The 17473-nt window shown below is 28.9% G+C and overlaps 1 protein-coding gene across 2 annotated transcripts in view; it reads left to right on the forward strand.

Annotated features, from left to right (window-relative positions):
* Positions 1–2230: 2230 nt before the first annotated feature.
* The window catches only part of LOC136089029 (uncharacterized), a 57499-nt gene continuing 42256 nt past the window's right edge, over positions 2231–17473 (forward strand). For both annotated transcript variants that reach the window (XM_065814536.1, XM_065814537.1), the window contains exons 1-3: positions 2231–2381; positions 2677–2916; positions 8833–8914. In XM_065814536.1, coding sequence (XP_065670608.1) covers positions 2286–2381; positions 2677–2916; positions 8833–8914 — 418 coding nt within the window. In that variant the 5' untranslated portion in view covers positions 2231–2285. The remainder of the gene's footprint in view (positions 2382–2676; positions 2917–8832; positions 8915–17473) is intronic.

Below are 17473 nucleotides of genomic sequence, written 5' to 3' on the forward strand. Positions count from 1 at the left end.
TGTTTTGAGGTTATCTTTTACACCTGTAAAATTCAAGTTGTTTTTGCCTACTTTCTTAAATAGCATGCTATTGGTGATGTTTTTGTTACTGTATTGATATCGTTCTTTATAAGTACCTGTTTTTTTGTTATTTTTAGTGTTATTGTTTTTATTTTTAATTTTTTTATTAATATTATATAATTATTCTAATATTACTGATATTATTTATGTACTAGTAATATGTTGTATATTTGTCCAATTTTAAAGTGAATATTTGTAGGTTGTCATGTTTTTGTCAGTTACATAACTGTTTGTGACTGATCCTTACTTTGTATTTACTTTATAAAGTGAAATAAATGATTGATTGATTTAGACTAAACACAGCAAATAGAACTCTTCCTGGTAAAATGTTTTTTGAAATCAGATATACTCTAAATATAATTTAGGCTTAATTTTAAGAAATAGCATACCTTCCATATTTACTAAACTTTAGTAAATGTGGAAGGTATGCTCTTTCTTTTTTCTATCATGTTCTTAAAAATAGGAATATAAATTAAGAATAAGAATAATAAATGAACTTAAAGGAAAAAATTCTTTCCTTAAGTTTTCACAAACTTGATGTTTTCACAGAATTCAAGTATGGTTCCACCCAAAACAATAATTAGGTTGTGGAAAGCTTGTGTTAATCATATTTTTGTTTGCTTAGATTGTGCAATAAGCATTGACATTGATTTTTTAATATTTAATTTAAGATCATGTTAAATTAATTACTCAGTGAGCTTCTCAAAGTTTTTGTTATGCTTATCCAGTGTTTCTTCTTTTTTTATAAAACATCTGTTCAAAGTTTTTCTTTGAACAGCTGTTTCTGTTGAGCAATCTTTCCTGAATCCAAACTGTTTTGTAATAAATAGATTATTTACATCAAAGTAGTTAGATAGTTAAGAGTGAACACACATTTCAAGTAATTTTTCATAGTTGATGTTGCATGTTATTAGGTCTCATATGTTGGGGGGCCACATTACCTTAGGAATAGGTATTATAGTAAACATTTTTCATTTATTAAATACTATAGCAGTCTGCAACAATAAATTAATTAATTTCATAAGTTTATTTTTAATTGAAGGATTTATTTAAAAAAAAATAGATTCACTCATTTCTTCATAAATCGTTTTATTCTTCTTGAATATTCAATAAAGTTGATCAAGTGTTTCTAAAGACATATTTTTTAACTTATATAAACCTTTGATATTTTTGTCTACCCTAATATGATTTTTAACTTTATATTTTCTGTCACATTTATGATAAGGGTTTTTTATGGAAAAGAAGTTTTTAAATTTCTGCACTTTTTTTATATTGTATTTGACTCTGAGTCAAATTTTATTGTGGGAAAGGGGGTTGCCCCTTCTCCTAAGACAATGGATGAAATGATGATACATTTTTTAATGTAGTAAAGTATGTTTTTATAATAATTATTATTTAACAAAACATTTTTGATATTAGGGTAACATGCATTTTTAAACAGTTAGGATAGTGTTGCAGTTCCCCGCTGGTCCCCTGGTTATTCCAGGAAATCGTAGTAGAGACACATTCAAATTTTGTTATAGTAACTTCATATCAAAACGTTATAGTTACAATCATATATTGACACTTTTATAAAAATAAAATTTTTCAGGGAAGGGGGAAAATGCCAATGTCTATGTATACACTTAATATGCTGTAATGCAGTAAAAAATAATTTTTATTTTTCAACCTTGTTCATTTATTTTAATAAAAATTACAATGTATTTAAAAATAAAATAATTTTGATACTAGGGTGTGTTAAAGCATCATTACCACACCACAACCCCCTCCCCCTTTCCCTCTGACTCCCCCCCCCCCTCCTTCCTACACACACAAACACATTTTACTCTACATACATCTCTGATATTTGGTGGTGGTCTTGAATAAAGTAACAACATCTTTTTGTATAACCATCAAAGAAGAGCAGTATTTTCCAAAAAACTGCGCACCAGAGGCAGTTTCTGTTTTTGTTATTTAATTTTTTCATCCTACACCTATAAAAATTAACAAAGTTATAACAATTTAAGTGAAGAAAAACTAAATTTTAACCACAGTTTCTTCAACAAATCCATATATTGAAACCTTGGTAATATTACCCTCATACCTTTTTGTAGAATTTTTCAATTTTAATAACTTTTTTACCTTTGAAATACTGTAATAAATGTTTTTCTAATGGCATTTCTAATATTCTAGTATTTGATCTATACAAAAATTTCATGTTACATAAGTAGTTATATGTTTGAAATATGGAATTTGATTTTGATGAAGATATTTTCGAAACTAACTTGAAAAATTCAACCATCAAAGAAGAGCAGTATTTTCCTAAAAACTGCACACCAGAGGTAGTTTTCTGTTTTTGTTATTTAATTTCAAAATTAAGTTTTTTTTTTTTATGTCTTAAAAATTTTTTTAGAAAAAGAAATTAGTTACCAATGGTTTTAATAAATTTTTTATGTAATAAAAAAATGCTCAATAATCAATTAACCTTTTAAACTTTTTTTTGACTTTTAAATTAATTGATTCTTTTTTCTAATTTAAGTAATAGAATTGGAATAAAAATTTAATTGTAATATATTGTGACTTTTTTCTAAATGTTTCTGTTATTCAGATATCCATATGTCAATCAGTTTTTTTTAGTGGTTTGTCAATTCTGTGTTCAATGAGAAATCTGTTGATTGTTATCACCAAATAATGTTTGAAGCTGATCTGTTGTATTACAAAAGAGATTATAATAATGCTTTAGAAAAATATTTTAAACGTATCAAGTACCTTACAGTTAAAAATGGAGCTTTATTGTGTGCTACTTTGGGTTCTATTATTCGATGTTATCTTAAACTCAATCAACCAGACCTAGCTGAGCATTACATACCTAAACTGGTAATTTTGTTTTTTAACAAGTTGTTCAAAGTTTAATTATTAAAAAATTTAAATTTAAAATAAGATTAGTAACATTTTAATTTTTTCCAGTTCTTAATTTCTCTGTTTTATCAAAGAAACTTTTTAAAGAAATATTTCTGCTTTGATATTTTTGTATAGTGTGGATAATTAAAAAAAAGCAATGTTTTTTATCTTTTTTTCTTCTTCATAAAAACAGTGTCTGGATAAATGTTTTTAAATATTTTAATACATACATACATACATATGGAGGTGATGCATTTTTTTTTTTTTTTTTCTGGGAAAAAAACGCAAGGGTCTGTTTTTTGGGAAATATTTAAATATTCATTATTTAAGATTCACCAAAAATTTTTAATTTTGAGATATGCTTAATGGTCAACATGGTTGGAGCAGTCCTGTATAAAAACTTGTTAGATATATTTATCTTCCTAAATTTTATCTTAATTGGTTTTACTGTTATATATTGACACAATAAACATTGTTTATTTACATTTTTTTTATTTATTTATTTAATAATAACTGTGTACATGTACAATGACAATGTACAGAGCCTAGGTAATCTAGGCTTTAACAGCCAATTTATGTTTTTAAATAAGTCCAACTTTGATTTAAATTGTTTAAGTGTTTTAGAATCTACAATCTTTTGATCTAAATTATTCCAGCTGTTAATAACACGGTTTGTTAAGAAATAGTACCTCTTTGGATTTTTAATTAATTGTCTATGAAACCTCATATTGTGACCTCTCGTATTTGAAGTTATTAAATCTGGTGGGTATTCCAATTTTAAGTTATCTATTTTTTTTACTATTTTGAAAAGTTGGATTAAGTCATTACGTTCGCGTCTTTTTTCAAGAGTCGTTAATTTAAAGTAGGTTAGTCTACTTTCATAGTTTTTCCCTTGAAGACATTTTGTTCGTGTTGCTTTACGTTGTATCGATTCAATTTTTTTTTTATCTTGTTCTAAGTAAGGACACCTCACTGAATTTGCGTAGTTTAGATGCGGTCTTACAAGAGAGGTGTACAATAATTTAGATGCGTTTATGTCTAAGTTTTTAAATGAATGTTTTATTATTCCTAACATTTTATTAGCTTTACCAGACGCATGATTAACTTGACTAGACCATTTTAAGTCGTTTGAAATCATAATTCCTAAATCTTTTTCAATTTTTGTTTCTGGTAGTTCAACTCTATTTAGCACTGAATCATACATTGTGTATATATGCCTAGTATTTTTGCTATCTATATGCATGCGTTTACATTTGCTGACATTAAATTTTAATAGCCATAATTGTGACCATGTCATTAATTTGTTTAGATCTGTTTGAGTCCTTTATTATATTTAATTACATATAATATTTGATATATATATATAGATATATTTTTTATTCTGATTCACTCCCAACAAGGCTGCAAGCAACCACTATAAAGTTGGAAGTTACTATGAAAAAAAAGAATAGAGTTATAGAGCAAGGAAACGGTTGACAGAAAACTTAAGGTAGTATGAGTCAGGAAAACATGAAGATAGGAGAGAGTTCCAAAAGGTTGAAATGTATGGAAAGAAACTAGTCGAATAAAAGTTTTTAGAGCATTTCGGAACAGATACAGTAAATGAATGAGACTTAAATAGTTGGACCCACTGAGATAGAGTGGGTCTATGTTTACAATACATTTTCGGACCTTGTCTAGAAGAGAAAGAACATCATTAGAGGAACCAGCCAAAGTATGACAAAAGTATTCCATACAGGGACAAATAAGAGATTTGCAGAGGTAGAGAATGGAATCAGGCATAAGAAAATAGCAAGCACAATAAAAAGAAGCAACCTTAGCAGATGCTAATTTAGCAATCAAATATATATAGTTTACATGAAAGGTCATTAGTAAATAATAATCCAAAAAGACAGAAAGAGGAGGATTCAGTGAGAGGGTTGCCATTTATTAATCTAGTAATGTTGACGGTATTGATATAGTTGTTTGCAGTAAATAACTGAGTTTTATTTGAGTTAAAATTTTTAAGCCACTAAGAGATCTGTAAGTGAGATCAGATTACAATCTGTAAGTGAGATCAGATTCAAGATCGGCTGCCTGCTCTAAGCGATCAAAAAGAGAAGACTTTTTGTTAAGACAAGAGTATAAAGTATAACCTTAGATATTAGGTTGTCATAAAGATCATTAATGTAGATAAGAAATAAAACAGTACCAAGGATAAAACCTTGAGGTACCCCAGGAGTTACTGGAAATGAAAAATAATGTTTGAAGATGGCTTTAATAAAAAGGTTAGAAATAGATGGTTTAATAATCTCAAAAACTTTCCCAGATACACCATATGAAGCAAGCTTAAGGAGAAGACCAGCATGCTAAACTTTATCAAAACTTTATATATATATATATATATATATATATATATATATATATATATATATATATATATATATATATATATATATATATATATATATATATATATATTATTTTAAAACATCAAGAAATACAGTTTTTCTCAATAGAAATAATATTATTATACAAGAAATTTCTTATATAATAATATTATTTGTATTGAGAGAAACTGTATTTCTTGATGTTTTAAAATAATATATATATATATATATATATATATATATATATATATATATATATATATATATATATATATATATATATATATGTATATATATATATATATATATATATATATTAGTAGTAGAAAATCACTTAACAAAATTTTTTTCCATTTAACACTGTGTTTCATCAACAAAGATTCATCAGAAATGTCATTTCTGATGAATCTTTGTGATTTTCTAAGTGATTTTCTACTACTAATATAATTACTCTGTTTTTTTAAGAACATTGAGCACTCTATTGTGTAGAATACTTTTTAAAGTTGTTTAAATATATATATATATATATATATATATATATATATATATATATATATATATATATATATATATATATATATATATATATATATGAGTGACTTAAAGAGGGTGACACACACATATATATATATATATATATGTGTGGTCGTTAAAGACAACCCATATATATATGTGTGTGTCTTTAACAACCCATATATATATACATATATATATATATATATATATATATATACATATATATATATATATATATATATATATATATATATATATATATATATATATATATATATATATATATATGTACATATACATATATACATATGTATTTATGTATATATATATATGTATATATATATATATATATATATATATATATGTATATATATATATATATATGTATATATATATACATATATATATATATATATATATATATATATATATAAATATATATAAATATATATATATATATATATATATATATATATATATATATATATATATATATATATATATATATAAATATATATATATATATATATATATATGGGTGTCTTTAACCAGGGTTGGGAAAAACCCAATTTTTTTAAAAAAAAACAACCCGGCCCAGTAGGTTTTTTAGGGTAATTTTGGGTTTTATTTGGTAAATTTGGGTTTTTTTAGGTTTAATTTTTATTTCGTATCTGTTAAACTTTTTGTAGAAATAAAAAAATAGAAAAAAAAAGTTTCACGTTAAATCTATATCTATTGACTTATTTTCGATTTAAAAGTAATATTTTTTATAATTAAAAATGTCAATTAGAAATGGGTAAAAGAAGGCTGGAGAACAGGAGGAAGTAACTGAAGTTTCAATTGAACTTCAAATTTGAAATTCAAATAAACAAACTTGTTTCTCCGCGCAGAAGCCTTGTTCATAAAGGTTCATGTTTCGAAGTTAAGGAGTTGAAAAAAGAAAATGAATTTATAACAGGGGGTTCTCTTCTGGAAAAACAGATTTTTGGTGAGAAATCAGGCTAGCAGATAAAGGACTAATCACCACCCCTATTTCTGAGGCGTTAGCAAACCAATTAAATGATCATTTTCAAATTGTTTGGATTGGTAAGAAACAACCTAACCTCTCTTTCTTGATCAACTGAAAAGTAAACTCACCTATTATCCCCATTTTCACACTTGATAACATTCTCAACCAACTCAACAAACTAAAGATAGGATTGTCAGGACCAGATGATCTTTCTCCACTTTCATTCAATTCATCTCACTTCAAAATTGCCCCTTCACTCTGTATCCTGTTTAACCACCTCATAGAAAACAGTTACCTACCTGACCATTGGAAATCAGCAAACATAATACCGATTCCTAAAATATCTAACCCGCTCTCATCTAATGACTACCTCTGATTGCGATTACATCCACATTGTGCAAAGTTTTTAATCACATTATTACCAGTCTCATTATTTATCCACCAAGCACATATGGGTCTCAAACAAACAGTTCAGTTTCCTTCCAGGGCGTTGTACAATGGATGCTATTATTCAAATTTTAGAGGACTGGAGTTATGTTATAGATAATAACAAACTAATTTTTGCAATATTCTTTGATTTTGCAAAAGCATTTGATCTTGTCAATCATGACAAATTACTGCTAAACTTAATAAATGTTCACTTAGCTGGCTCACTTTCTGGATTGCAGCTTACTTATCTAACAGTTGCCGAAGGATTAAAACAAATGATCTCACCACTGACTGAAAAATTTATTGAAGCTGGAGTACTTCAATGTAGTGTTCTTGGTCCAATTTTGTTCATTCTCTTCATTTCTGACATTAACGCCTATCTCCTACTCTAATTTATATAATCTACAATAAATTTCAATCCATTGTAGTTGGTGTTGCACTGTGGTCTGTTGTCAATGGAATGAAACCTAATGCTCTATATGAAATATATTAGACGGATACACTCAGCAATATCGGACACACTCAGCTCAACCTTCTACAAGTCTTTTTTTAGATCTTACACTATTTTAGATCTTACACTATTTTTTAGATCTTACACTATTTTTAGATCTTACACTATTAGTCACTTGATATATAGTGCTCCTGTTCTTACTTTGTATCATCCTGCTGCAAAAAAAGAGATGCAGCATTTCCATAAAAATGCTCTAAACATTATTGGAATTGATGTAACCAAATCAAGCAGCTATATTAATAATATTAGTTTTGCCACTGACGAGTTACTTGGTAAGATCTGTATTAATATCCTTAAAAAAATCCTTGCTGACTCATGCCATCCTATAGCCACTAAATTTGCTCACACCAACAGTAGAAACCCAAACAGATTTCCATTTGTTCTGCAAAGAACCCCAACATATCAACAATCTTTTATTTAAAAATACCTCCGTATTCTTCATGATGGTATTAGCGACCTCTACCTGCTATGAAACATTGGGGGCTCCACTGCTATTTCAATACATAAATAATGTTTGCCTGTATTTTTGGCAACCTTTTTTTTTCAGTACTTAATGATGAATGTTTTTGTACAAATCATTACTTGTAATGCTATTCAGTTTTAAATAAAGGTAATGATAAATAAAATGAAGTGTATATATATATACATATATATATATACATATATATATATACATATATATATATACATATATATATATATATATATATATATATATATATATATGTATATATATATATATGTATATATATATATATATGTATATATATATATATATATATATATATATATATATATATGTATATTTATATATAGTGCCTTAACCTTTTATATATATATATATATATATATATATATATATATATATATATATATATATACATATATATAACCTTCTATATATATATATATATATATATATATATTTATATAAATATATATATATATATATATATATATATATATATATATATATATATATATATATATATAAACACACATACTGGCGCACACATATATATCATTATGTGTATGTAATTTAGTTATTTTTATTATAGCTCAATGGTTCATTTAATCCTAGCGATTGCTCTACTTATGAATTAGCTTATAATGTTTATCGAAAAAATGGAAAATATATAGGTAAAAGATTTAATATTTTAGTTTTAACTAAAGTTTTAACAATTATTTGATCATTCTAATTCAATTTCTCAAGTTTTCTGCCATTTTTGAAAATATTTTTTATTAGAATGGCATTGTTTTTTTTGTGTGTAAATCTATATTGCTATTAAAATTTTAATAAACCAACTATACTTGGTTTTGTACTTTTTTGTTATTTGAACTAGGTGGAATTGAATATATATATTTTTGTAATTCACCTCCCTAAGGCCAAGAAGACCACTACAGATGAGGAGGTTACTTGTGGTTATAACCCTTTCCTAACTCTATAACTCAGAAACGCGAACCTTGACCAACAAGGCCGCTGCGCGGAGAAACAAGTTGATATATATATAAATATATATGTATATAAATATATATATATAAATAAATATATATATATATATATATATATATATATATATATATATATATATATATATATATATATACATGCACACAAATACACACACACACATAAAAGGTAAGATACATCTTCAGAGATAATTCTAAAGTAGCAATGTTCCACAAAAAAAACTAAATTAATAAAATTACTTTAAGCTTTAAGGGATATAGCAAAAAGATTGAGTGACAAGTCATGTGATATTGATTTTTGGTTGATGGAACAAGTGATAATAGCTTACTTTAGCGATCATAGTATTATTTTCAGAAAAGAGAAAGAGGTGGAACAATACATGATGGTGCAGTGGGTCAAGCTTGGCAGCTTGTGCAGATCTAACAAAATTTACAATGTGTTTTTGGATTTTATCTTAAATAGAGAAGAACCAGCCCAAGTACAATAATGATATTCAATACAAGTTCAATTAAAAGATTTATAGACATAGAAAATGGAATTGAAAGAAAGAAAATGGCGAGCACAATAATAAGAGGCAACCTTAGCAGATTCTAACATTGCAATGGATTGTATATATTGTTTCAGTGAGAAGCCAGTAGTTAAGGATAATCCAAGAAGATGTAAAGTAGAGGACTCAGTAGAGTGTTACCATTCATTTATATAGGAATATCAATGTTTGTCATCAGTTAACAGTTAATTTTTATGAAGATTGTAGTATGTTTAGAGTGATTAGAGTGATCTCCAGAATTTTACTTGGAAATACAGATGTCAGTTTCCATCAAACAGGCAGACAAGGTTCACATATTGTTTAGGCTGTTTCCAGCAGGCAGGAAAATAAGTTTAAACACCTGTTTAGAGACAAGAATAATTCAGAGAGTAATAAAGAGAGCTCTAGAAAACAAGAAAATTAAAAACCGTATCAAGAGCAATAGTCCTTGCCTTACCACCTCCATCTAATGCACCTTAAAATCTTTCAATCATAGCAGTTAGCAAATTAGCGATAGAGCAAGAGAGTTGAAAACTGTATTGGTTGTCTGACAGTAAGTTATTTTATTCAAGATGGTTTGTTAGAAAGTATTTGATCAAAGACTCAAAGATCTTGGTTATATTAAAGAGGAAACTGATTGGATGATAGTTAGAGGGGTCAGAATGTTCTCCAGAGTTTTTAAAACTTAGAATCACAGATGCCATTTACCAGCAGACAGGAAAACAAGATTCAGTCAAGCACTTATTAAATATTTTAAAGAGAACTATAGAGAGGTCTGGAGAACACTTTTGTAAGACTGTGAGAAGATGTTGTCTGGACCAAGAGCAGTGGTCTGCTTGTAATCCAGATTCTTATCTGGACCACAACAAGACCAAGTATTGCATGTTCCAGTACAATAGAGTCAAGTATTACTTGACTCTATTGTACTGGATATATATATATATATATATATATATATATATATATATATATATATATATATATATATATATATATATATATATATATATATATATATATATATATGGATATATATATGGATATATATATATATATATATATATATATATATATATATATATATATATGGATATATATATATATATATATATATATATATATATATATATATATATATATATATATATATATATATATATATATTAGGGTGCTCCAAATTTTTTTTTCTCAAAATTATTTTGCTCCCCAGGTGTTTTTCCATTCCTTTTAGTATTTAAAGTGAAAAAAATCATACTTCAAGATTTTTAAATAGTTTTAAGCCTTGCCACCATGACAAAAATGTTTGTCACATTGTTTAACATTGAAAAAGTAACATAATTTGTTCGAAGTGAACTAGAGTTATTAAAAGTTGAATTTAAGCAATCAAAATTTAGGTGTAAACAATGATCTAGCCTAGCTAACATGATATGATAATGTTAGGCCTAAGAAAAATACTGATCCATCCGTATTTGGATAAACAATTATGTAAGTTTTTTCATAGATTTTTCAGTGTTTTTTTTCTGGTACATTGCGCCGGTGTTGTTCCACCACTTGTAACATATATTGTTTTTGTGCTTCGTCTCTTGTTAAAGTATTTGCAAAGTCTGTGATGAGCTTTATTGCCCTCTCGGCTAAATCATTGACAACTTTTGCATGACGTATAAACATTGCCGCTTCTTGAAAATTATTGTCGGTTTCCAACTGCTTTGGAGGCAAGTGCAACCAGGCTGTTTCAATTCCAAGTAAATTGAACAGGAGCCAGGATTTCTTGCCAATCAAATGTACCAATTTTGTTGAGGATACTAACTGTGGGAAGACAAGAACACCTTTGTCTAGTGGTTTGTCTTTTTTTGCTTTGATAAGTTGTCTGGCAATTTGTTTTTTTTACAAATCTGACACCAAGTTTGAAAAGAGAGAAAATGTGACTGTTTCTTCTGCCAGATACCACATATGCCTGTTCAATGCTGAAATTGTAGCTCCAGCTACCTCGGGGTCAATTTTCTTGAACACACGTAGATCATGGCTTAACTGAAGATCATTTGATGGTGCATTGGCTGCAGAAGGGTTGGCTAACCATGCTTTCACATAAAATAGGGCATTGAATGTGCAAATACGATGCAACTTTTCCATTTTTTCAGGATCATAATTCAGCTGATCACCAAAAGCATACATTTTAGCACTGTATATAACAGTTGCCATCCAGCATGCATGATGGTGTGCACCAGGCTTGAGCCAGTGCACTCCACGAGGAGGCGTTTCTCCTAGAAGTATATCTCCACAAGTTCTGCACATTCTCTGTAATCGTCATGAGGCATGTTGTTACCTTCTGAGGCCAAGATTTGTTGCAAGAAATTAACAACATTTTCCTTCTGTTGCTTGAGACGTCGATCAGTAATATTTAAAATTTTGAAATTCGATCATTGCTTTATTGTATTCCAAGATTTTTTAAATTCCATGAATTCAGGGGTGTCCAGACAGGATGTTGGACCAAAAATCTGTTGCCATGCGTAACACAAAATTCTCTCTATCATCTGTCATCACATGATGACGACAAGCAAAATATATTACTTTCTTGTTTAGCATCAATTCCAACTGTACACATGCACCATTTTTCCATCCTGAATTTGATGCAGTAGTATCGAAAACAAGACCAACAATGGACTGTTCTACTTTCCACTTAACTACAAGAGAATAGCTACTATTAGTCATTGTAGCACCAGTTCCATCCGAGATAACTGGAACCCCAAGAAGTTTACCTTCTTTATAGTTTGGCATCCCAGCCACAAGAACACCTAGCCATTCAGCATCCTTAGGAACAATTTTCTCATCCCAATGTAATGTTATGTACTTCGGGGAAACAAATGTAGTTTCAATCTCATTGGCATTCTCTATTCGAAGCTTTTTAGCAGCTGTCCTACTGCTTGTTTTTGATAAAGTCACACATTTCAAGTCAGCTCCACCCTCTGCGAGTATAGCCGCCATGAAGGCCGTTCTTTTACCAGCTGATAAATTCAAAGCGGTCCGCCATTGTTGAAATTTTATCACTTTTGAAAGGATTTCTACGAAGATCCAGTGTAATTTTGTCTTCTCTGTCAGGTTTGGTTTTCTTTGTTACAGTATCAGCTTCCTGACATTCAAAATCTTCATCTTCACATTCGTCTGAACTACATGTAACACTAATATCCTCTTCTGATTCCATGTCTGACTCAAGGGAGTCAACACTTGTCATTTCAGGATTAGTGCTCATTGTTGCTGCCAGATTATTTTGACTTCTCAGCCATTTTTCTTGCCAATTCAATTCTCGCTCTCTGTATTTTTTGAGAAACTTTTCGTTTGTTCTTTTTGTCTTTTGATTCCAAAATAACTTTTTCTTGAGATTTAACTGCTGTAAGAAATTTAACATCTTCTTTTTTTTGCTCATTATCACGAAGCCGGTCCATTTCTATTTTGTTTTGAGCATCTTGGGGAACAATATAAAAGTATTTTTTCATATCTTCAATAAACAGTTTTTTCTTTGCTTCATTTGATTGACATTTTTTTGTCTGGAGTGTTTTCCAAATATTATAGAGATCCAATATTTTAGCTTTAACTTTGTCTTTGGGTTGAATTGCAATTCCAGCATAATCCCATTGATTTTGAATTTCCACTACAACTTTTTCAGCTATAGCACCATTACAACTGACATGTTTGCTTTGTTTCATCGGCCCGTCCTTCAAAAAGAAAAAGAAACGCAGCGCATCTTCAAAGAAATTCTTGTTGGTATTAATTCAGTTAATCGTTTTCCTAATAACCAGATGTCAATATCTTGCCTGATGACAGGTCTATTTATGATCGTTTTTAATAATTTCTTCAAAACTAATGATTCCGTATTATAGTGTAATATATACACTATACAGGGCTACAAAATTTCACATAATATGTTTTCATCAAATCTGTTTGTCATATATTTTGTTAAAAAATTTTTAAAATAAACAAAATGTTTTTCAAACAAACAACACAGTCTGCTTCTGTCTGATGAGTAACTCTTGTTTAACTTCTTTCATTAAATTTTTTTCCTAAAAAAAAATTTAGAAAAAGTTTAGAAAAATATTTAGATTAGTTTAGAAAAAGGACTAACATAACTTTTAATAAAAGGAATATTCAGGAAGCTGGTGGCAAGGCTTAAACATGACTAAACGACTTGATATTGTGTATTTTATCAGAAAATAGATGAACGAATGGGAAAATTGCTAGGGAGCAAGATTCTGAGAGAAATTTTTTTTCACCGTGCTTCTTTAGAGCGCCCTAATATATATATATATATATATATATATATATATATATATATATATATATATATATATATATATATATATATATATATATATATATTATATATTATGTTTTCACTAGATATATTATAATATATATATTGATATATATATATATATATATATATTGATATATATATATATATATATATATATATATATATATATATATATATATATATATATATATATATTATATATATATTATGTTTTCACTAAATAAATTTTTTTTCACCATGCTTCTCTAGAGCGCCCTAATATATATATATATATATATATATATATATATATATATTAGGGCGCTTTCTTCCAGTGATTTTTGAATGACTGCAATGCCTTTTTGTAAGGCTTCAATACATCAGATAAATTCTTGAAGTCATTGTCATTGTACTTTTGACTACTAAACCAATGTTCTGCCCACTCATATGAAATGAACCTGCAAACCTTCTCCAAATTCTTTCTCGCTTCAGGCATAAGAATGAACGCCAGAATGGCGAGAATGGCTCTTGAGTTCCATCTGGCATTGCTCATATTAGGAATGTTCTGAAAGTGAATCAGAGGGAAGTTTCTTTGTTCTTCATAGAACCTAAACACTCTTGTTAAATGGTACAAAAACTTCATATCGTCTCTCCACCCTGATTTATCAAGAATTTATACAGTTCCATTCACAAACTTATCCTTCAGTTCATCATACTTATTCAACAGTTCAGACACAAATGGGTATTCAATGTTTGGAGATTTGGTATCACCCCCAAGTTCTTCGTCCATCACCAGACGGAGAATCCTGTCTAGTACGTGATGCTGACAACCGATAAATTGTGGTATTGTGACACCCTTTAATTTAAACATACGTTGCAACTTCACAACAACTCCATTTCTCTTCCCAGTATTGACGTTTGTTGTATCAGTAATGATCATCTTAATTGAATTCCACAAATTGTATTCATCAATAAGTTTGGCAATTTTTTCAGCAACAGTTTCAGCTTTGCCATCTTTTAAACGCAGTGCATCAAGTTTCACGTCAGTTCTTTCATTCTGAAGTACAACTACCTGATATTCCTTATCATCTATTCGTTTGCCGTCAAAGTGTAAGGACCACTGTTCCATTTTAAGTTGTTGTATCATTTCTTTTTTTAATTTACCTGCCTCTTTGAATATGGACTTGTAAATTGCTGATTGACTTGGAGTTGGAATATCAATACCTTGTTGTGATAATACATTGCATATTTTAGCAGCTTTCTTTGTGGAAACTCCACTTGATGTAACCATACTTACAGCAAATTTACTTTTGTAGTGCTTTCTAGTTTTTTTCTGAGTGTCCTCATCATCGTCTTTATCACCGTCGTCGTCTTCATCATCTTCAGTCTTACTTTTGCAGTTTTCAGATTCAGTACCACTGTCTGTGGTAGACAGGACTTGTGATGTGGAAGGTATTGCTGTTCCAGACTGGACTTTCCTTCTCTTGGAAGGGTGAATGGTTTCTTTACTTGCCACTTGTCCTGTTGAGTACCCCACCTGTCCTTTACTTTCTTTTTGTAGGTGGTATAGACGTTTATCTTCCGAGGATAACCACTGGCCATTCACTTTCGTGATGTCAAATAATGCATTGAGAACATCATATTTTCCACGCTTGACACATTCATCATAGACCTTCAGCACCTTCATAAGCTTTGCTCTTATCACTTGATCAGACACACGTGGAAAATTCAGTTTATTGTCCCACAATTTTGTAATTTCCTTAGAAATTTGGTCTATTCGTTCTTTTCTTCCTTTAACATATGCTCCGAGAAACTGGTATCTTCCTACGATCTGCAATTGAAGTGGTATTCTGGATTTTTCATCGAGTGAATGTTCTTCTACAGCCACGCTTCCTCTTCTTCTGTGTGACTCTTGAAATCTCACCAAATTTTTAGTCCAAGTCTTCTTGTTCTTTGTTACTGTGGTATGACTTTTCTTGTGAGACATCATATAATATTGTTACGACTTTACGGATAGCTGAGCGTAAATATCCGTTTAATAAAGTCGTTTAATTAATAAAATACTTTAACTGTATAGTAATCCAATTATAGTTCGATAATCCAGTCAATGTTGATAACAGTTCGATAATCCAGTCCGTATCCTAACGATAATGCTACAACTACTTATACTTCGTACACTTACAGCGTCTTTAGTTCGCTACAGTAGTTCCTTATTAGGTCAGTTACACGCAGAGTACTTCATAGAACTATTCACATTATCAACACTGAGCTCTGACAGCAGCTCGCTTATATAATTATTTAGAGCTTCCAGAATGTTCTACTAAGTTCTATAATCTTCTACAGTCTGTTACAGTCGTCTATATCACCGTGGTAACACAATGACGTCATCACATAACAATTCCAAGTATTTGCCGGCACACGGCCGTTTCGTTGCCATGGTAACGTGTGGCGTTATATTTATAAATTCATAACAAAATAATGAAATAAATAGAATTAAGCTGAGAATTAAGCTTAAGATTAAAACATCGGTCAAAAATGAATGTATAAAAATGGTAAATCAAATTTTTATTTTTGGGGTGACCTTTTTTTGTTGCAGAAAGCTATTTGGGCCTTTTTTCATGATTTTAGGTAAAAGTTCATCGATTTATGATACAGGAAACATTTTATTTGAAAAAAAATTAAAAAGTCATATCCCTAATATATATATATATATATATATATATATATATATATATATATTTATATATATATTATATATATATATATATATATATATATATATATATATATATATATATATATATATATATATATATATATATATATACACGGAAAAAAACACAAAAAAACTAACAGTTCTATTTGTGTTAATAAGTCCCTGTGTAATAAGAAGTCCCTGTGTAATAAGTTCTCGACCGCGAGGTAATCCACTGTTATTCAGAGTGGTAGCCCTCTTACCAAATATAAATTATCAGATTGAGCAATTTGTAAATCATTGATGATAATGACTACACCATATTCAACTGACCAACTTGCAGCTCTAGCAGCCAACTGGCCAGGCCTTGGTCAAGGTAACCATTCAGCTGCTTCTCAAAAGCTTGATGCTACGATATCAAAACTAATAGCCACAGTCAGCATGCTTCTCACCCGCGTATCTGTTCTTGAAACTGAAAATATTACTCTAAAAGCAAATCTTTTTCAACAGCCAAAGTCAGCATCTCCGAGCTTGACCACAACTCTTAACTGGGCAAGCGCAGTCAAGCACGGTTCAAAAGCCAATAAAGCAATTATCACAGCAGTCAACGAAAATGCTAAAATTGTAGAAACAAAATCAAAAAGAGCTATAGTTGTCGGTCTTCCAAAATCCTTTGACAATAATCAGAGGCTAATTTCAGTTCAAAGTATGCTTAAAAA

This window comes from Hydra vulgaris, chromosome 12 (genome assembly GCF_038396675.1).
Source record: "Hydra vulgaris chromosome 12, alternate assembly HydraT2T_AEP".
Taxonomy (NCBI): Eukaryota; Metazoa; Cnidaria; class Hydrozoa; order Anthoathecata; family Hydridae; genus Hydra; species Hydra vulgaris.